At 45.8% G+C, this 21,828-nt stretch overlaps 1 protein-coding gene across 1 annotated transcript in view; it reads right to left on the bottom strand.

The window, feature by feature from the left end:
• SORCS3 (sortilin related VPS10 domain containing receptor 3) overlaps nt 1-21,115 on the bottom strand; it is a gene marked incomplete at both ends in the record, with an annotated part of 300,986 nt that extends 279,871 nt beyond the window's left edge. The window contains one exon of the mRNA XM_084265556.1: nt 20,522-21,115. Within this exon, the coding sequence (XP_084121682.1) occupies nt 20,522-21,115 (594 nt within the window). The remainder of the gene's footprint in view (nt 1-20,521) is intronic.
• Between the last annotated feature and the right edge of the window lie 713 nt (nt 21,116-21,828).

Here is a 21,828-nt window from a genome sequence, read left to right as displayed (position 1 = left end):
CAAAACTTATTTTCCAGACTTGGCTGTTAGTGCTGCTTGATCCCTTGCAGATGAACAGTAAGAACCTTGCCAGCAGGATTTTAGAAACAAGATTGGACTAATGCCTTCTTTTCCAGTAGATTACCTACAAATAAAGGGTTGTCTGAAGAAGAACATGGAAACTAACGTCCCTCTTAAACAAGTTTAAGGTAGTGTATTTATTCATGTTAGTATTACTACCACTTAATACATTTTATGACAGTTTAATGCTAGATGCTATTTTAAGACTAGTTCTTCAGTTTACATAAACATAGCTCTGCTGAAAGACTCAAGTGTGTTCTATAGAAGCCAAAGAGTAGGAGCAGTATTATCAAATATGATATGAAAGAAAATAGCTAATAAAAATATGGTTTAACAATCTTCCTCAGAATAACTCTTTACATCACCAGTTCTGAATGCTGCATATGAAGTCCAACCTCATCCCATGGCAGTGTCTGTAAAAAGTGATGCAATTGCCTGTCTTCAGATGAAGTCCAGAGCTCACTCACCCATCACTTCTCAGCAAGGTGTATCCTTTTGCTCATATGGTAAGGAGTATCTCTTTGATAAGTCTGAGTCAGCTGTTCCAGCTGTATCACCTCCCAACCTCTTGCCTGCCCACCCCCAGCCTACTGGCCTAAGTGCTCTGCCCAGCTCTCTCTGGCAGTAACTACCAAGGGATGGGTGAAGTGGACAAATAATCCAGTTGGCAGTAGAGAAAGAGCAGTATGACAAGGGTGCTTTGCTAAAGCAGCAGCAGTGCTGGTCAGTGCCATGCCTGGCGTTCCCATGCACTGTTCCCTTTAACTGCAGTCTTCCCATGCAAAGAAGGTGTCATTGCAAAAAAACCTGCTCTGGCAGAGAGAAACCATCTTTGACACGTTTCCGAGGGATGCTTTGATAATGAGAAGAGAGTTGAGTTAAACAGTGGCAACACCTGACTGTCCTTCCTATGGTCATTTGGTCCCTTTAATTAATTAAAAAAAAAATATTCCAAAACTATCCAAAAAAGAAAAACAATGCCCACATATCCCTCTTTGGATAAAAACAATTTTGAAATCTGACGCTTATGTAGCTCTGTAGGCACAGCAGCTATTAATAATTCAACAAAGTATTACAGTCATTACTATATTTTGCAATATTACAACAGTGTGCTTGAGCAAAATCTCCTCTCCAAATCTCATTGCAACAGCCATTAATAAATAAAATGCAATTCACTGTATTAAATGTGTTGTTTAAAGACTAAATATTTCATCAGAACTAATTCATTTTAAATAATCAGACCAGGACTCTCCTCCCAGCACCAGGCCAAATCTCCAGCTCCATGCACTTTCCATATTTAGAAATGAAATTATGTTTCCAAAAGCAAAGTATAAATTGAATTCGACTGGAACATCTATGCAGCAGCTCTTAAACTACAACCCCCTGCAGACTGTTGGGATCACAACCAAACAGGCCACAAGTCTCACAACTTTGTTACACTGTTCATACAACCCAGAAAAATTAAGATTTGAAAAATACAATAGAATGGTTTGCATTTATTGCTCGACTTGAAGAGTGGCCAAAGCCTGGTTTTCTGCGGGAAGGGGAAAGGAAAAGCATCTCGGTCCAAACCTCAGCTGCCAACAGCTACCAAGAACAGCGCGTATCCCATGCGTTTCATCAGTCCATCTCAAAGGGCTTTGTGATTGAGGTCAGTTTCCTCTCACAGGTGAGGAAGCTGAATCACCAAGGGAAACAGCTCCTCAGTGGTTAAAGTAAATGCTAACTAATAGACTTGTATATATTCCTTCATCATGCACAAGTAATACACACGTGAGCTCTACTCCGTTACCTCTGAAGACACTCGCGACTCCAGTTGCCTCCATTTGAGTTTGAAGTAAAAAGAAAAAATAAGCAAAAAAACCCAAACAAAAACTAAAGAACCACCACCAACAACAAACTTTTGTTTAGCTTAGTCTCAGAAGTGGGACCAGGTAATCTAGATGTGAAGTGCAGCTCCGCCCCCACTCTCAAACACACCAACCTACCCAGCCATAAACCAGTGAGCTTCTAACCAGGACAAAGAAGAGGGAATTATGAGTCCCTTCCAACTCATATATTCTGTGATTCTATAAATTTGATTTTAGTTTTTGTCAATTCCTGTTATTAGCAAAAAACATTACCAAAGACATAAAAAAAAACCCCCACACACTTTTCCATTTCAATTTTTCAGTGTAAAAACTTATTCCACAAAAAAAATCCTGCACTCTCTAAAGTAACTGTTACTTTCTGACCACCTCCAGAACAGCATGTGAGCATCCGCCCTGTGGGCTGACAAACCAATGTGGGCAAGGTAATTCCTGTAATTAAAACAAAGCAGCACAATCTTACTAGCAGGGCCTGCATCAGACACTATAATCTCTATTTTTATCCATAGAGCTCACTGCTTTCCTCCATAAGAGCACATAAACACTGTGACCTTCTTTTCATCAACTTTATACTGAGACACAGAGTAACACAGAAAATCAGAGAGGGTAGTTTATTCAAGAATGACTTTTAAAGGTAAAATAGCAACTTAATAAGGCCAGCATATTTTATATTTCCTAAATTGTGCTGAATGTGCTTTCATAAGTGCTTCATTTTAACCTTTTAAATAAAAATCTCAGCTTTTCTATACAAAATAGCCTTTAAACAACTCCTTAAAAATTAGGACATAGGGGGTTTTATTTGGTTGTTTGCTTGGAGAGGTCATGTGGTTTTGTTTGGGTTTTTTTTTTAATTCATATCAGAGTCTATGTTTGGTCCAAATCAGAATTTGGGGAGACCTGTAAGGGTAGAGATGGGGATTAGGGATTAAACACAAACTATTTCCCTTTGAGAACACCAAGCCATACAGTAAATTATTTGCAGAGCTCTGTGTACTAGGTATGCTTGATTCCAGATAGACACTAGATAGGCCAGATCCAGTGGTGCTACCAAGCAATGTCTGATGCGTGACATTAGGAATAGATGGACTTTTGGTCCCATCCACCACATCTGATTTTATGTCCCTGGGCACAGATCCAAAATCCATTAAACTCAATAGAAATGCAAAGAATTCACTGGCTTGGAGTCAGATCTTGTATGACAACGGACAGGAACAGCTAGAGACATTTAACCTGTCAAGGAGAAGAGTTAATGGGAACTTGCTCCAATAAATACACCACCTTTACAGAATCACAAGGTTGGAAAAGACCTTTGAAGATCACCAAGTCCAACCATTCCCATCCTATGCTACACCACATCCCTAAGTACCTTATCTACCCCTTTTTTGAGCACATCCAGAGAAGGTGACTCAACCACCTCCCTGGGCAGCCTGTTCCAGGCCCTGACAACTCTTTCAGTAAAAAAAAAATTTTTCTAATATCTGATCTAACCCTGCCCTGGCAAAGCTTTGTGCCATTTCCCCTTGTTCTATCTTCTGTCACCTGGCTGAAGAGACCATTGCCCACCTTTCTACAACCTCCCTTCAGGTAGTTGTAGGTGGTGATAAGGTCTCCCCTCAGCCTCCTCTTCTCAAGCTAAACAGCCCCAGCTCCCTCAGCCGTTCCTCATATGATTTGCCCTCCAGCCCCTTCCCCAGCCTGGTTGCCCTTCTCTGCACTTGCTCAAGGACCTCAATGTCCTTCTTATGGTGGGGAGCCCAGAACTGCACACAGTACTCGAGGTGTGGCCTCACCAATGCCGAGTACAGGGGCACAATTACCTCCTTAGACCTACTGGCCACACTATTTTTGATACAAGCCAGGATGCCATTGGCCTTCTTGGCCACCTGGGCACACTGCTGGCTCATATTCAGCCTGCAGTCAACCAACACCCCCAGGTCCTTCTCTTCCTGACAGCTCTCCAGCCAGTCTCCCCCAAGCCTGTAGCATTGCATGGGGTTGTTATGTCCCATGTGCAGCACTCTACACTTGGCAATGTTAAACTTCATCCCACTGGTCACAGCCCATCAGTCCAGTCTCTTCAGATGCCTCTGAAGAGCCTCCCTACCCTCAGGCAGATCAAAACTTCCTCCTAGTTTAGTGTCACCTGCAAACTTACTGAGGGAGCATTCAATCCCTTCAGCCAGGTCATTGATAAAGATGTTGAATAAGACCGGACCCAGGACTGAGCCCTGGGGGACGCCACTCATGACCGGCCTCCAGCTGGATTTAGTTCCATTCACCACCACCCTCTGGGTCTGGCCATTCAGTCAGTTTTTAACCCAGATGAGGGTCCACCTGTCAAGGCCAGTGGCAGCCAGTTTCTCAGTCAGAATGCTGTGAGAAACCGGCTTTACTGAAGTCCAGGTAGACCACAAACTGGGGGAAAAGGGGAGCAATGATGGGCCGGGGACCTCCTCTTCATGCTCCAGTGCTTACTGCACTATTTGTGCTTTAAGTCATTCAGTCTGAAGAGCTAAGGAGCCTTAACTCCTGAGACAAAGCCCTGCTGACTTCTCTATGCCTTCACCAAGACCCAACATGGGTTGCACTCCTCAAATGAGCTAGCAAGACTTGAGCCAGTGAGAAACCTAAACCCAGGCCCAGCACAGCACTGCCAACATGGGAACTTGGAAAAGCGATTCAGAGCTCAGGCAACGAGCAAAGCAGCACAACCACCCAGGATGGTCTCTACCAAAGCAGTAAAGAAGGTTCGTTTTTATTTGACTTGCTGTGTGGACAGTGTTTGGTGGAACTTTGCAATTGAAGCCCTCATCACCATTAAAAGCTACTTCTAAAGGACTGTATTCTTGGATTGCTCGATCCCTTCAGGAGACAACCCTCTGCTTCACCACACAGCTCTATGGCTTGTGACACGTGGTAATTTATCAGAGCATTAATGCTCTTCTGGATGCTTTCTGTTATGAAAGACAGGTTGAAACACAGCCATGCAGATGGAAGAGGCTTTCAAATTCCATCCTGTTCAAGCCTAGCAGCAGGAAAATTAGGAGGAGGTACGTGGGTCTAATTCTCATCTTACTGACATGCCATCAGTGTATCATCACTGACTTTGAAGGTATTACTGTTGCCCTACTCCAGCAGGAAGATGAAAAATAAGTCCCTGAAACACTGCTCTGATCGAAACCATTGCTTCATCAAGTTAGGGTCTTTATCAAGGCAAGTGTTGTTGTTTTTTTTTACAATACCAAGGATTTCAACCAAGCACAGCAGTTTCTTTAAAGAGAGAGCAAAAGAGAGACCAAAGGGTTCCAGAGACATTACTCCATGCAGAAGGGTGAGGGATCCAGAACAGCATTTCCAGTCTGGCAATAAGATAATTCACAGCACTCTGTCTGTCTGGCCAAGTCTGTGTACTATTTATCTACCCAGCCAAAAAAATAAAAAAATTTCCTCCTAGCAGCTGTTTCTCCAGCAAGTGCAGAACAGTCTGCAATCCCAGCTCAAGGCTACAGCACAGCACAATTTTTAAAAGTCTGTTTTGCTAGTCTATTACAAACTGTTCCTTCCCTCCAACTTCCATTCAGGAAGGTGGCTGTGACCTCTCCAAACAACAGCCCCTCATAAGCAGTGAAGGTATTTAGTAAAGCTGCAAACTGAGAGCACACAGCTGCCTGAAAGACCTTGAGAGACACTGTGTGCACTAGGAACAAACACTCATCTTTTCCCCAAGCCAGCACACTAGCATTTAAAATGTATTTTTACACTGAGGTGAAAATACAGAGAACAGACTTGTCAAGTCCATCTCAGAAGTTCTTACCCTAAAGCATCCAAATTACCAGTAGCCAACAAACATCAATGTTTACATTGCTAACGCCAGCAACAGGGGCACATGCCAGCACACTCCAGCAAGTTTTCACTTGAATATCCAAGTTTCCTACCAATGCAAGGCAGGGAGAGTGACACCTGCCCAAATTGTGGCAATACCTCAATCTTCCTCCCTCAAGTTGCAGACTCAGTCATGCTCCCCACAGTCTAGGCAACTATTTTCCACTGTCCCAAGCTCTGCAGAATAGTAAAGAAAATCTAAGAAGAATTAAAAAACCCCAAATAACCAACCCACAGGTACAAAGCCAAGGAGATACATAAAGACCCACACTGGCAAAACTAAGGATGCACACAGAAACATTCACATTAGGGTCCTGTTCGCACTGCTATAAATTGAGTTCTACTGGAGCAACACCAGCATAAAATTGCTGTAAACTGGATTGGACCATGAACATCAGTTGAACAGCATCCACTGAAAAGGTAATATGTGTTTACTGGCACCCTTCATCTCCCTTCAGTTAATGGCAGGACAGAGCATTTAACCAATGGTCTAAAGCTTTACCTTGCATGACAGCAATTTATGCACCCTGGCAGGTGGGAATGACCTAGTCAACTCCACAGACCTAAGTAAGTAGGAGAAAAGCCTCCAGACAGCATTTCCTTGCTCAGTTCTTATCTGAGACAGCTCTAAACATTATTCAGCCATGGCACATCTAACCTGAATTGTCCATATCCCAGGCATTTGAACACTGACTCCAAATAATCGCTTTCCTCCCTTCTCTCCCAGTGGGGGTTAGACTTAGGCACAAACCAGCCCATCAAAATACTGCTTAAGCAGTACTGGGAACTCCCAGTTCCCAGTAGTTGTGCGTGCCTTGCTCAGAGAACTTTTTTTTTAACTTGGTGCTGATTCATTCCATTGGCTTCATTCTCTGTCCCTGCCCTGGGCAGGAGCTGCCATAGCAGAAGGATACACAAGGAGAATACATCAGTACAAGTCAAGCACAAGCCAGCCTCTAAAGGGAGAGCATTTAAATAAAGAATGAACCTGAAATAGCTACCAGCTTCCCCATAGCCAGCACTGTCTGTCAGCAGAAATTCACCACAGGACCATCACCCAGAAGCAAAATATCTTCTGGACCCTCATTCATGAGGGGAAAAGTGAGAATTAATTAATAAAATAAAATAAAATAAAATAAAATAAAATAAAATAAAATAAAATAAAATAAAATAAAATAAAATAAAATAAACCAGCATGGCAGCCCAGGGATTAGCACAGGTCAGTGTCAAAATGACAGAAACAACAGAAGCAGCTACATCTTCCCCATCACAACTCAGCATCCGTTCCCTGTAGGGAATGCCCACACTGCCAATTCTTCAGGGAGTTCAAATGTCATATATGCAGGGAAAAACAAACAGCAAGGTTATGCCACCCCTATTATATACAGCACCCTTTAAAGACACAAGATCTAGACAAGGTGCTATACACCTGGGTTAAAAAACATATATATTCTTGCTTCCAAATGTTTACCACTAAGCAGTTTTCTACTTACCCCTCAAAACCCTACAACTCCACAGGAATTTTCAGGGAAAAAAAAAAAAAAAGCTTTTAGTTTTGGACAGAAAAGTTTGCAAGGACAGACCCCAACCAATTGTCAGCTCTTTTCCACCTTGCTACAATTCCTTACTGCAATCCTATATAAAGGGATCAGAGCCATGAGCTACAGCAGAAGGGTGTAGAGAGGGAATGGAGGAAAAGCAAGCAGAACCAGACTACTGCCCCAAATCATCTCTGGTTACATGGTTCTTACATTTTATCTAGTTACATAGCTATATACCTAGTTCTAGAGTTATCAGATCACAAATCCTTACATACAGGTAAACACAGGCATAGCATGTCCTAAGTTTCTAAACCATGATTTTTTATAAGCACATAGTGATTGAAATGGGATTTTAAAAGATGTAAAAAGCCCAGGGAGCTCCACTGTCCCTTCCCATCCTACTTCTCAGGTGCCCACATGCAGTTCATATTGATAAACACCGGTACAGCAAGTTCTGCACTGATGAACGTGCTAGCAAGTAAGGGCAATACATGTTACAGACAATGCACAGCGTTAGACAAGGTGTTTCCCCATGAGCTGCCAAACAGAAAACAAAGCACTACATGTTTCCACACACACAACTCGCTCCTGCGTCCTCACACGTTCCATGGGTCAGCTCTTGCCTCCCATCACTGTTTTCACCAGAATGAGCACACAAAGAAATCTCTGAAGCTCATTCCACCCCCAGTCTGAGAACAGCCTCTGCTCATCCATGACTTTCATAACCTTTCTCTTTGGAGGAGAAAATGAGAATCAACCATTTAACAGAAGACCTCAAATGATCTAATATTCTACCTTACCATCTAACAATTGACACTGTTCTTCAGTGCTGGAGTTAGACCTGCATCTTCCCCCTTTCTGTGATTTTTTCACTGGGACACCTTCTCCCCAATCCAGTTTATTGTCTGTTTCCAGTAGCACTACAGGAAATAAGGTTTTTTTACAAAGCACAAGAAAGCTAAGAGCCACCAAACCAAAACCTCAGCACAACTCAAAAAGGCAGGCTTTGTTATTTGTGGCATGTAAGGTAGGAACAAGTAATGAAGATAATCTTAAATTAATTAAAAGCAAGGGAGATTAGAATTGCTCCTGCAACAAAGAGATGCAGTACAAGCAAACTGAGAACGCTGCACTGCCAGCGATGTTGCCTTTTGATTAAGGGAACAGACTTCCCAGGCAGGCTGGCAAAAAACAGCAGTGAACAATATTAATTAAGTAAATTACAGCCTCCTCAGTGCTGATGCTGTAGCTGTGTTTTAGGTTGCCTTCAAAATGCAACAGACCATGCTGACTGTGAGCTCATGCAGGAGGACAACTTTGGTATCTGTTGACAAGTTTGAACTGATTTCAACAGGGGAAAAAAAGGTCACAGAGATTCCCGAATTCCTTTAAGTTCAGCTGAGTGAAGAAGTAGGTCCAAAAACATTACCTGTCCTGAACCACAAGCCACGCAGTGTCCATTCCCATAGCTGGCAGGGCTCCAGCCCATCGATGCAGTGACTGCAGCCGGCCCTGCAGCACACCAGCAATGCTCAGCCAAGTAACCACGTGCCACTAGTTCCTCCTCCAAACGGGCAGCAGAATGAGGGATCATGACAGAGATGGAAGAAAACATTGGGAGACAGAAAAGTCCTGAAAGGGCAAACAGTTAAGTGATAACTGACGGGTAACTTCTGCTGCTTAACAAAATGACCAGGCATTTCACTCATTTTCTGATCCTTCAGAGAGCAGACAGCTCTCACAGGCCAGATCACTAGGTGTTCAGTGTGACAACCAGGGCAGAGCCTCAAAAACCTACAGCAGAAATCATAATGCTGGGTGCCTTAGCCAGATCCTTCTCTGCCATCCTCCATACCTCACGGTTTTCTGAAAGCCCTCCTGTTGAAGGCTCAGGTCACCAGAAAAGGTTGGCCAATGATGGTTGAACCACCCCTATTATATCTCTGCAACACCTGATACAGACACAGTGACTGCATGGGGCTTTCTCCCAGCATTGCTCCAACAGCTGCCAAAGCACACGCACAAAGATTTTCTCTCTTCTAAAATATCTCTCAAGTAGCATGGTTGGCACATTGGCAATCTCAAAGCAAGACTTTTTCTAGGCCAGAGGGCAAATGTGGTTTTCAAAGACCTCCTGCCCAATACACAGGTCTGCCAGACTCTCCCACAACACACAGCAAGCAGGGCTTCCCACGCACAAGGTCACCTTGCTCCTTCACACCCAGGTTCACCAGTCCTGTGTCTTGCACCAGCCTTTTCATACCTGAACAGAAGCCAAACCCCGTCCCACTCAAACACAGAGCTCACACCAGTTCAGACAGGAGGTCTGCCTGGGAGCACAGGGCCTCAGCCCCAGATACCCTTCTGCACCCACACTCCCACTTCAGAATTAAATGCTATCAACATTTTGCTGATTGGGAACAAAGCCACTGTAGGTGGCAGAACAAGGACAATGCCCCTCTCTTTCACCCCAGTCCTCCCGACACAGGGAGACCCAGCCTCATCCAACAAGGCAGGAGGAAGATTTTAATTGCCCCGGCTCACTCAGGGCCCTTCATCTGTACCTGGTGAGGGGCAGGGACTTTTCCCCTTGGGTTGTGAAGTGTAATACTAAGGGTGGAGAAGACACCTTAATGATTCCAAAAGCTGACAAAACCCTTGAACTTTCCATCCTACTACATTATCCCATTACAAGATTGCACAAACAGGCACACAGACCTACATGTGCTCTGCTGTGACTATCATCCTACATTATTCCAACCCATTATAAACAAGACTCATCATTCACAGCCAGCTCCCAACCCCTTTGGCAGACAGATGCAACTCCTCTCCCCTCTGTATTTCCAGTAAAAGCCCAAATTCATGACTCCCACAGTTTCAGCATGCCAATTCTCATCCAGCTCAAAAGGAGCTATGATTTGAAATAACTCAATCTGAGAAGCCATGCAGGTAAAGGGATTAGAACAGCAGACAAAGATGCTCTTAAATAACTTTCAGCCAGAACTTTACAGTGTTTTAACTTGATCAACCCGTTAATGATTTTAGATGAGCACTTTCTATTTTTCTGTTATTAACAGTAGCCCTATTCTTCCCCCTCCTCACCTATTTTCCTTTCTTTCATTCAATCTTTTCTAAAAAAACAACCAGCATCTGAGCTGTGGCAGACTAAGTAAAATAAGTCTTTTATCATTAAAGAGCCATACCATCAAGGAACATGAGTCAGGAAACTTGCCTTCCAACTTTAGTTCTGGACAGCAGCACAACCTGGAGCACATCCCTCCTCTCTTGCACATCTCCATTTCCCAAAAAAAGAAGTGACTACTACTGACCTTCCTTTTAGTGACGTCTGAAATACACAGTTGAAGTAGGCAACATAAGAGCTTTGTAAGTACAGTCATGCCTGTCACCCTGTAAACACAAAATTGGCAGGGTGTGGTGCTAAAGGACAAAAAGCCTGGAGCAGAGAAAAAGCCCACAAGTACAAACTCTGCCTTGTGCAGAAAAAATTCCAGCCCCAGCCCTTTGGCAGAGGTAAGGGGTACAGACAGGCACCTGGTGTGCCTGCATCTGATGGCAGTGATCACAGCTAGGGAGGATTTTCCAGTTGGGTACAAAGCCCAGGGAAAGGTTAGCAACCAATTAGAGCTCCCACACTGCCCCCCTGCCCCCGTGAGGTCCTAAAGCACTTACAGCAAAAGCTAAATAATCATGTTTTATACGTTCTCTTTCACCCAACACCTTTTGCAAATATCCATCCATTTTAAGCCTCAGCAACCACCATGCATATGAGTTAACTCTTCCTTGTAAACAGGGAAGGCAAAGCATGGGGCCATGCCTACCCCCATTAGGCACCACAGCAAATCATGAAGATAACCAGCATGCTCAGACTGCTCTCCTCTGGCACCCCAAGAAAGCACATCTGAACTCAACCCATGCTTTTCCCTCTTCCTGGAGAGTCAGCCAGAGCTCTGCGCTCAGGACTTCCACTCCACTAAGCCCTCACTGAGTCCTCTACCAAATCCCAAGAGGTCCAGTGCATTTCCAGAACATATCAGCAGCACCCACTTGATGCAGTCTGGCCTAGCACCTGAAGCAGTGCTAAAGCAGTTGCCTTTAGGATATAAAGGCCTTTCGCCCATCATGGATCTAAGTGATTTGGTGTAGCTCAGTCCAGTTTAGTTCCAAGGACACCAATAAGCGCAATCACTTTTCCCAGGAAGAAATGCCATCCCAGTGGCTGGGATGAATTCCAGTCCCTTCTGTCCCCCTGCATTCACAGGAAAGAAAAGGAGAGAGGAACAAAAATACTACGACTTGTGCAACATCCTCAACTTGGTCAAAATATTGTGGAGTTCCAAGTGGCAGGGACCTGTCAGGATGAGCAGACCCTCTGCAGATCAGGCACTGGGGAGGAAAGGCGATGAAATGCACTCCCCCTGCCCTCACCTACCAGCTCTAACTGGTGTAGGAGAGGAAGAAGATAGGCAGCAAAGGGGTGTCCCTCAACAGCTATCCTCAGGGCTGATCCCGGGGACAAAAACGGGGCAGGGCAGATGAGGAGATGGAGAGTACAGGCTGCTCCAGACAGGACCAGCTGGGATTCAGGTTGCTGCTTCCTGGCACTCCAAGGATTAACATCACCCCTTCACCCAGCTCAGCAGCACATCTGCTGGGGAGGTGCCGGTGGTTTGACAGGCACAGGACCCAGGCTGGAGAGGACGGTAGCAGATGAGAGACGCCGGCATCGGGTCTCCCATCTCCAGGACAAAGCCTGACAGCTATTCGAGACGACTGAGAAAACCGGGGAGGCACAATCAGCTGCGGGGGGTGGGAATGCTTTACCACGGCCGAGCGCACGCTACGAATATTTCCCTGTCTCGCAGAGGGAACCCCAGCCAGCAGGAATTTCACAGAGTCAATGACTCCAGGCGGGGTTTCGTATCAATATTTCAGCAGCGTCTGCCTCGCCAGCGAGCGCTTCCCCGGCCCCAGGTCCCCTCCCCGCCCGCCGCAGTCCCTTCCTTCCCTTAGCAAATGCCCACGCTCCCTCTAGCGCCCAGCCCCGCTCCTCGCACGCCAGCTCCCCGGCACCCTTGCCTACCGCCGGCACCCCAGGGTGGCCAAGTCACGCTGGAGCTAATTAAAAGTGATGCTATTTTGGGCACAGAGGCCCCGCGGAGCTCTGCAGCTCTGCCTGGCTGGCGTTGGTGCCGCATATCTGAGTACAAATGGGAGAAAATTGAGTGACAGGCTTGGTGTCAGGGATTCTCCTTGAACAAGAAGGCTTTGCCACAAATTTCAGTGGGAGAGCAATCAGGTCTCCTTCAGGACTGAGAGGGAGGAAAGGGGGGGAAAAAAGGAGGAAAAAAAAAAAAGAAGAGAGAGGTTTGATTATTCAGCATCAATCTTTTCCGATTTTCCTGCATGCTGGTACTCGGCTGGCCATGAGTCAGTCATTAACTCCAACATTTCTATAGCAGGTTATTTATCAAGTGTGTTTAACACCCACAGAGCCACACTCTTCAAACATGCAGCAAACTTTATTCAGTTCCCTCAGCCTCACAACAGCCCATAAAGGCAGGGAAGGAAATCCTGCCGTGCCCTTCATTTTTGCATGGAGGAAACGTTAACAATGATGCTCTGATTTTCCCTGGACATTAAGGGGGTGTGAGGATTTGGGAGTTTGTTTGCTTTGATTCCTTCAGGGAGTTTAAGCAAACCAAAAAACTTGCATGCAAAGGTGTGGCTTCAGCAAAGCAGTATTTTCCAACTAAGGGTTATTTCAGCTTAAAATCCTTCTCGTGCCCTGCCAAGTACGTGACCAGTTCAGTCTCCAGCATGGCTTACGACACAGGTCAAGCTCCCACCTCCCAGAGCCAAGCAAGAGAAGGATGCTCAGTGCCCAAGAGAGAAGGAAGCTCATCCACCCACAGTCCTGAAGCTGTAATTCAGGGGATGTAAAAAGCTTGCAGGTCTCCTTGCGGCACTACCTCACGTTTCCTCATGCCTGTACTCGTTCTCACCTTACACTTCTCACTGCTTTATGATACTGCAGGTTGAATTCTTACCTACAGCAAACTGGCCTACATCAGTCCTGTACCAATTTACAGTAAGGATCCAAATAAATAGTTTCCTGCTCTGGGGGCTTTCTGCATTTCCAGCATTCATTGCTTCACAAAGCACATGGCATTTAATTTACTGTCTCAATTAGAAGCAGGTCGGCATCCACACCTTCAAACATAGATTTGCACTGGAAACTAAACTCAACCAGATCCTGACCAAGTCCAAGCCTTAACTCCGTAATTGACAGGTTTCCTTGCAGTTATCCTGAAATCAATCCCAAGCATGAGCACAGGCTTGTCCTTCAATCCTGAAACTAATCTGGATTTGTAAGAGAGTACTGACCCGGGTAAGCATGTACTGCTTTCCTCCATTCTACTTACAGACTTCCAAGGAGCTTAAGGAGCATGGCACCGTGGTATGACTTAGATAAATTCTTGACTTTTTGCAAGACTGGCTTCTTGGTATCCTTTAGTACAACCAACATTAAAGATCTTTGTTCCTTAATGTGTGCTTTGCCCATTAGATGAAACTACTTTCACCTTTTTTCTAAAATCCAGCTACAAATTTGGAAACTTTCAGAAAGTTTCATCTTCCCACAGCTTTGCATTTAAGAAAATACTTGTCTCGCCTCCCTTGGGAAAATATGCTCCTGCCTAACATTAGTTATCTGCTCAAACCCATTACCAGGTAACTTTTGACATCTCATTGGATGCATGTTTCCATTAAAAAAATAATTAAAGAATCACATAGCTGTTTCTGTTTGCATTTAAATCACTGTGAAAGCTTAGCCACAAGCCCTAGGCCTTATACCTGAGCATGAAAATGTCTGAGTATTGAGGCCTGAGGGGAAACTGCTGGCAGGCACCTTGAACAGGAACAGCTCTGTTGCAGAGCTCTGGGCTATGAGAACATCGTCAGCTTGCTGCACTAGGCAGGGTAATGGCCAGGGGAATCTGCCAGCTTCACAAGATCCACAAACGACATCACAGCCCTTTCACTGGACACTGACCTGAGTTTGCAATGAAATCAGTTTATAGAGAGATAATTCCAAAAGAGCCCCAGCATTTCCAGGTGCCTTCTTCCTGCACTACTGTCTGTGCTTATTTGGACTAGGATAGAGTTAATTTTCTTCCCAGCAGCTAGTATGGGGGTCCACTTTGGATTTGTGCTGAAAACAGTGTTGACAACACAGGGATGTTTTCATCACTGCTCAGCAGTGTTTACACAGAGGCAAGGCCTTTGCTGCTTCTCACCCCACCAGAAAGTAGGTTTGGGGTGCACAAAGAGTTGGGAGGGGACACAGCAGGGACAGCTGACACCAACCGACCAAAGGGATATTCCATACCACGATGTCATGCTCCACATATAAAGGGGGAGGGGGAAAAAGGGAAGGATGCTCGGAGCGATGGTGTTTGTTTTCCCCAGTAACCATTACACATGACAGAGCCCTGCTTTCCTGGAGATGGCTGAACACCTGCCTGCCTGTGGGAAGTGGGGAATGAATTCATGTTTTGTTTTCCTTCTGTGTGCAGGTTTTGCTTTACCTGTTAAACTGTCTTATCTCGACCCACAAGTTTTCTCTCTTTAACACCTCTGATTCTCTCCCTGATACCACCAGGGGAGTAGTAAGCTAGCAGTTGTGCAATGCTTAGCTACCAGCTGTGGTTAAACCATAACACAATTCAACCATAAAAGCAACTGCCATGCAAGGATTTTATTCCCCCATCTTCTATTTAAACATTATTTAAAAATGGATTGGCAAAGTCTTGGAGAAGGACTTCAGAAGCAAACATCATTTTACTAAAGGTAGTAGACAAGTGGAAATTTATCAAGACATTGTGACACTGCCAGCCTACCTTCAATGGCAACAAGACCACAACCTAGCCAAAAGCCATCTGAGAAAGAAAGAGTCTAGAATACCAATTAAAATCTCTACCGATGAGTGTGTCATTAATATGATTGCTCTGTCACCATCTTGCACTCTAGGAGTAAACATTTTAAACTGAAATCCAAATGGACTGTTGGAGCAGTTACCCATGGCTAAGAACTAGATGGAGTATTGTCTACCTAAAGCTTCATTTTCTCCCCTTCCTCCCTCCCAAGCATAGCTGTCTATTTGGAATTGCAAATATTGCCCACCTTGCTCTGCCCATCACACACTGCATTGCTAGGCATCTTAATGAAAAACTACCTGGCACGCAGCAAGCCCATCAGCCTCCCCAGCTTGTAATTCGCCATGGGAGTGAATAATGTCTGAGCATCAAACCACCAGTACATTAGCAGATCACACCAGAACACTGCCAACAGTATTCAGAAGAATCATTCCCGGAAGAGACAGGCTTCACTGTGAGAACTTGCACAACCTGGCTTTCACTGCCAGCCCTCAGAGCTTGCACAGGACCAGTGGCTGCAGAAGGAAAGGAATCGCAGAAGCCCATTCAGAGCAGGGTTGTCACCATCAGGTCATATCTACATAAGTCGTGAAAATCTCCAAAGACAGATTCCCAAAATTTTATGGTGCTTTGATGTACCACTTTCTTTGAGAAGAAAGAAACTCGTCCTAATGTCCAATGTAACATACAGTATGGCTGTTACAACATGTTTTATCCTCTTCAATCAGTAAAACAAGCTGCATCTTCTAACTCTCCTTCAGGTGGCTGTAGGCTACCATAGTACTATTAGCCTTCTCTTTACTAGTCTTCTCCCAAAGACAACTCATATTCCCAGTCTTGGAGTGAACCCTATTAACTCTAGAAATGATGGCCACAGGCTGATCAGACCTCTGGACAGCTTGTCTGACAAGATAAAACAAAGCCCCAGTCCATCCTCTCACCAGTCCTCATTCTGCCTTCCCCAACTTTCCGAGCGTGAATCCTACTATAAACACCACTGCAGTTGTGTGGCCTGCACAAGTAGCAGCTGTATCACTTCAGCACACTACTGCAGGCTTATCTCCTGCACTGCACTGATGAAAATATGCACTGCTGACATTTCTCCTATAGCATGAAAAACCCAACCCCTGGGATCGCATAGGAGCTTGGCCTGTCTGAAGCGACCCGCAGTACTGCCACCCCTCAGACAAATGCCCTCTCCTGCTCCTCCTGAGGCATTACAATGTATTTCCTCACCTTTATGTCTGAAGTTTGCCTCTGGTTACTAGAGAGGCAAGGGCATGTACACATGGGATAGCTAAAGCACACTATGACATAAGCTGAGGGCTCTCCATAGGCACAGGATTCAAAATGTCTTCCAGAGGTTAAAAGAAAGCTAGAAATGGGCATATTTCCTTCTTACATTGAAAATAAAAGCCCACCCACAGCACCACAGAATTCATAGCACTTCCATCGTGGAAAAAGCATGACCAGAATTAAGTACTTCCTATAAGCAGTTACATTCATCAGAGTGACAACTCTGAAACCTAATGACAACAGTCCCCATTTACCATTCCACTAGTGATCATATCAGAAGAGCAATCTGAGTGTGTTTTATCCACTGAGGCTTGTTCAAATCTCCTGAAAAAAACTATTGTCAAGAAACAAGATAGCAAAATTTAAAACTGTAACAGCATTAAAGGTGCTGCTACTTATTTTTGCAGGTCCTTATCCTAGAAATCAGGGAGAGAGGCTGGAAGGAAATATAATCTAAGGAATCAGATCATCTTCACAGGAAGGTTGGAAAGAGCATCTGGTGAGCAGAACGAGGAAACATTTCATTCAATAACATACCAACCATCCAGAGAAAGGGAAAACGAGTAGAGGATACAACTGCTCACCGAAAGGCACATTTGTACACAGTGTGTGTTCAGAGAGGAACAGCTTTGAAAAAGAATGGCTTGTGGATCTTCTGGGAATAATAGCAGTTTTCACTAAAAATTCTTCTTCCTTCAGAAAGGCCTTAGCAAGAAAACATTTTATCTGATCTCCTCCAGGTCCCTCAAGAGCTTCAGTGACCTCTCTCAATAGATACTTCTATTAGGGCAGCCCAGTACTTGAAGCCCAAGTACAAGTCTTCTTTTCCTAATATCAGACCCACCGAATTAAGCCAAGTCCCCTTTCCCAAGAACAAAGAGAACAGAAACCTCATTTCTACACAGAACAGTATTTTATGCATTTTCCTAACAATTTCCACTTGAAAATCTTCAGGTATTGTAAGAAGCAGCAATGAATTCTGCTCCACACCACCACTTTGTGGTAGCTAAGCAGTACTATCCTCATTTAACATGGAAGAGGAGATCCAGAGAGGTTAATTGTCTTTCCTAAGGTCACAGAAAAAGCCTCTGGGCAGGACAAAGCAGAGAACCCAAAATTCCCCGATCTCACCAGCCGTCTGCCTCTATCCTAATCCTGACCTCACTATCTGCAAATGCAGAAAACAAAAGTTTGTTGCCCAGAAGGGATTATTTTTTAGAAAGTCAAATTGAGATTTGAGGGACGTGAGAGAAAAGGGGGCTAGATGGAGAGGGAGTTGGTTTTAAAACATGTTTTTAAAACATGGGAGGCTATTAGCATTGTAGGTAACAGGGCATGCAGCAGCTGCAGAGACCCCCCCTTCTGTGGACAGTCTGTAGATTGATATGTCCCAGTAAAAAAACTTTCGTCTTCTTGGCAAATCCATCCAGTTCACAGGAATCCCACCCCACTAATGCCTGATTTGAAGTACACTGCTTCATTGCGTGAGATCTGATTGATCATGTTTTTAATAAATCATGAGAGACAAAAGCTTAAGTTCTGAAGTCTGTTCAAGTAACAGAAGTAACAGGGAGTTGGTAAATGCAAGCTGAATGCCTCATCACTGCTTTGGAAACGATGGCATACAGACATGTCCTACCTGCTTTCCCAGGTCAGCTGGCATGACCATGACACATGAGCTGGTATCTTTTGTCCATTTCCAATACACCTTCCTGCTGCTTTACTACTGTGGCCTAAGAAAACATATGCTTTGAGGTGAGAGACTGGGAACCAATGTGGCTGGCAAAAGAAGCCACAGTTTCCCCGAATGACCTTGGGCAAATGGCTTGACGTTCCTGTGCCACAGCCAACCCAACAGTAGGATTAGGTAAAATCTGGACTGCAGCAGCAGAACAGGCACTAGTAAATGGAAGGACCCAGGTTCAAGCATTTAACTTTCCCTCTATGCTGTGTAAAATAAAAATAAAAATCCAATTAATAACTAAATGCAATGTGTTTTCTCCAAGAGACAGGAGAGAAAAGGTATCCAGGTGCTAAACCTCGTATTAGAAAAATCACAAAATGATAACACTAATATTTATTAACATGCTTGCTATTCCTTCCTACAAACACCATGCTGGCAACAAACACCAGCCTTTTGCTTTTGCCTGTGCTTTTGAGTTGGAGGCTTTCAATGCGTGGTATCTTGAGGTGCAAAATCTTAATGGAAAGTCATGAACAATCGAGACGTTTTCTTTTATTACCCTTCTCAGTCACCTGGAGTTAAAGAATAAAGGAAGCTAGTTATTTAAATGGCATATTTCTATAAAAGAAACCAAGGAAGGAGGCAGAATTTTGTGAAAATTACTTTCTGACCTGTGCATTAGAAAATATAACCTTTCCTTCCCCTGCAAATGCCTACAGAATTAGTTTCTCTGCTACTTTAACCACAAATACTCAAAACTATTGGAAATCCATGCTAAGAAGGGATGGGGGGAGGAATTTTAGCTTCTTTTGCTGAACACTTCTTGATTCAGCAATGAAATGAAACAAAAGAGAGGGCATATAGGTTGTTTTCTTCATTACACACTGTGTTATATTAAAAATAAATAATCCTAGAGACAAGTGTAATGCTAAAATATACTATGCACCTGTTTTCTCTTGAATGTTTGCTTTCATCTTTAATGAGAGTGAAATTCATGTCTGGCAAACACAACTGCCTTTAAAATTGGTTAAACCAAAGTAACATCTACATTGCTGTCAGAATTATTGCCTAAGTAATAACAAATAGAGAAAAAACTTCCACTCCAAAGAACGAAGAGGTGGTTGAATTGCACATTATGAAGCTATAGCTGATCACAGATAGATAGACAGATAGGCAGCCCATTTGCTTTTTAGTGACTAATCAGTTGCATAAAGAATGTATCTGAAAATCCAGCTGATTTGTTTTATGCTGTTAATTGCTTTATGCCCATTTCCAATAGCGACAAAACAATAAAAGAGGCATTTTCAAGGCAGTGACAAGCTATAATAATCAGAATAATGGGAATATTGACATTAGGTTTCCCAAGAGTCCTTTACATTATGCCTGTTCTCAGACTTCACATCAGAGTGGAATACGTATTTCTGATAACAAGTTAAAAGAAAAAATCAAGTTCTGTCCACAGCCATCTGACAGGCGTTGCAAAGCAGGGTGCGAGGGAGGGCCCTGCACCATCACCGCACGATGTCGTGTGGGTTTCTGAGACAACCCCCACACACACACACAGAGTCCCACAGACTTTCAGGGACACCTCAGTGACTCGTTATTACTGACTCCAGGGAAAAGGCATGAGATGCCATCGATTTTTTATAAACTTTTCACTGTGCCTGAGCTACCTGCCTCCTCTCCCAGTCCCCTTAAAGGGCTCTCCACCCCTTAATGAATTAACGGGATCTTCTTGTCACCAGCATGCAGAGCAGGGAGCAGGAGGGTTTTTCCACCACCACTGTACATCATTCATGCCCTGGACAGAGGCAGCGAGGCGTGCCGAGGTGCATGTTACATATGAAAAGGCGGAGAGAAAGAGGACCCAGCTGTGCAGGCACATGGGACAAACACAGGAGCGGGGAGCCAGGGGTCTCCCCTGCGCTGGGGAGAAGGCTCCGGCCAGCCCGCCCCTTTGGCAGCGCTCCGACCGCGCTACCGCGGAGACCACAGCTCTACCTTCGGGGGCGGGGGAGGAAAGGTGTTCCCGTCCTCTTTTCCCACGAAAACTTTTCCGTGGCCATCGCCCCGCGTCCCCCCTCACCCCAGCAGTAAGAGCAAGGTGCCCACCGAGCGCCCCTCTCCTCCCCGCACCCCCGGCCGCAGCGGCAAGCGCGGCAGCGTCCCGCCGCGCGGGTGGGCGCAGGGCTCCCTCCCCGCCGAGCCGGCTCGGGTCCGCGGGGCGATACTCACGCTGCTGTTGTGCCCGGACCAGTGCACCATGGCTTGGTTGTGCGCCACGTCCCCGGTGAGCGCGAAGATGGTGCTGCCCAGCCTCAGCTCCTCTGCCCCTCGCAGCCGCGCCGCTCTCCCCTCCTCCAGGGGCCCGCGGGGCTGAGCCCGGGAGCCGCGCTGCCCCTCGGCCGCGGGCAGCCCCCGGCCGCCGCCCGCCGGTAGCGCCCGGCGCCCCTCGCTGCTCCGTCGGGTCCGCGGCGCCGCCGGGCCCCGGCCCCCGGGCGCGCCGCCGCCCGCCCCCGCCGAGCGGAGCGCCGCTCCCCGCGGCCCCGCGCGGCCCCCCGGCTCCCCGCCCGGCAGCGGCTCCGCGGCGGCCGCCGCCCCAGCCGAGCCCCGCGCTCGGCCGCCCGGCCAGCTCCGTAATCCTCGCGGCGGCGACTGTCGCTGCTCCAGCCTAAGGCGAGACGAAGAGGACGGCCAGGAGGGTGATGGAGACGAGCAGGATCTGCAAGTTATTTCGGCGCCGGTGCAACACCAAGAGAGAAGTAAGAGCCATGTCCAGGCGAGAAAAACGGTGTGGCAGGTCGAAAAGCAGGTAGTCCCCTTCTCCATGCCTTTGCGGAGCGAGTCGGGGGGCTTGGAGAGGGAGGGGGGGACGAGGCGCTGCGTTTAGGGCTTTTTTTTTTTTTTTTTTTTTTAAGGAGAAAGGGGCTGGATTCTAATTATAATAATTATTATTTGCAAAAGGCTCCTCTTTCTCTCGCTCTCGTTCTTTCTCTTCCCCCTTTCTCAGCCTCTGAGACGATGACCAGGAAAAAAAAATAAAAAGAGAGAAAAAAAGGAAAGAAGGAAAAAAAGGCAAAACTCTCTCCCCGGTAGTTGGATTCTGTTCCTTACTGTTGGCGGATTTTTTTTTTTTTTTTTTGAAAAGTGCTTTTCAGTGAAACTGTTCACGTTCAAGGATTTGATCAAGTGAGAGGGTAACACCACACGGGGGGAGGAGCCCCGAGCCTTGCCAAGCCGCCGCCGCCGCTGAAATACACCACCGAGTCACCAGCCGCGCAGCGCCGCGCCGCGCCGCCGGGGGCCGGGAGCGGGGCCGGGGGCGGGAGCGGGACACCGCGCCGCACCGAATCAGCTGGAGCATCACCCAGCCTTTTTCTCCTGATTTGGTATGTGTGCTCCTGCCTGAGACAAAGCAGCCGTCATTCAGCGTTTCTCCTGTTGTATATTTACATATACTCGTATTTGCGGCAGCGTAGGTACCGCTCAGCCCGTATAGATCTGTGCATATGCATGCACAAAGGCTGGATACGGGTAAGGGC

This window comes from Gallinula chloropus (genome assembly GCF_964237585.1).
Source record: "Gallinula chloropus genome assembly, chromosome: 5".
Classification (NCBI taxonomy): Eukaryota; Metazoa; Chordata; class Aves; order Gruiformes; family Rallidae; genus Gallinula; species Gallinula chloropus.
The sequence above is the reverse complement of the archived record's forward strand: the minus strand, read 5'-3'. Positions and strand labels throughout refer to the sequence as shown.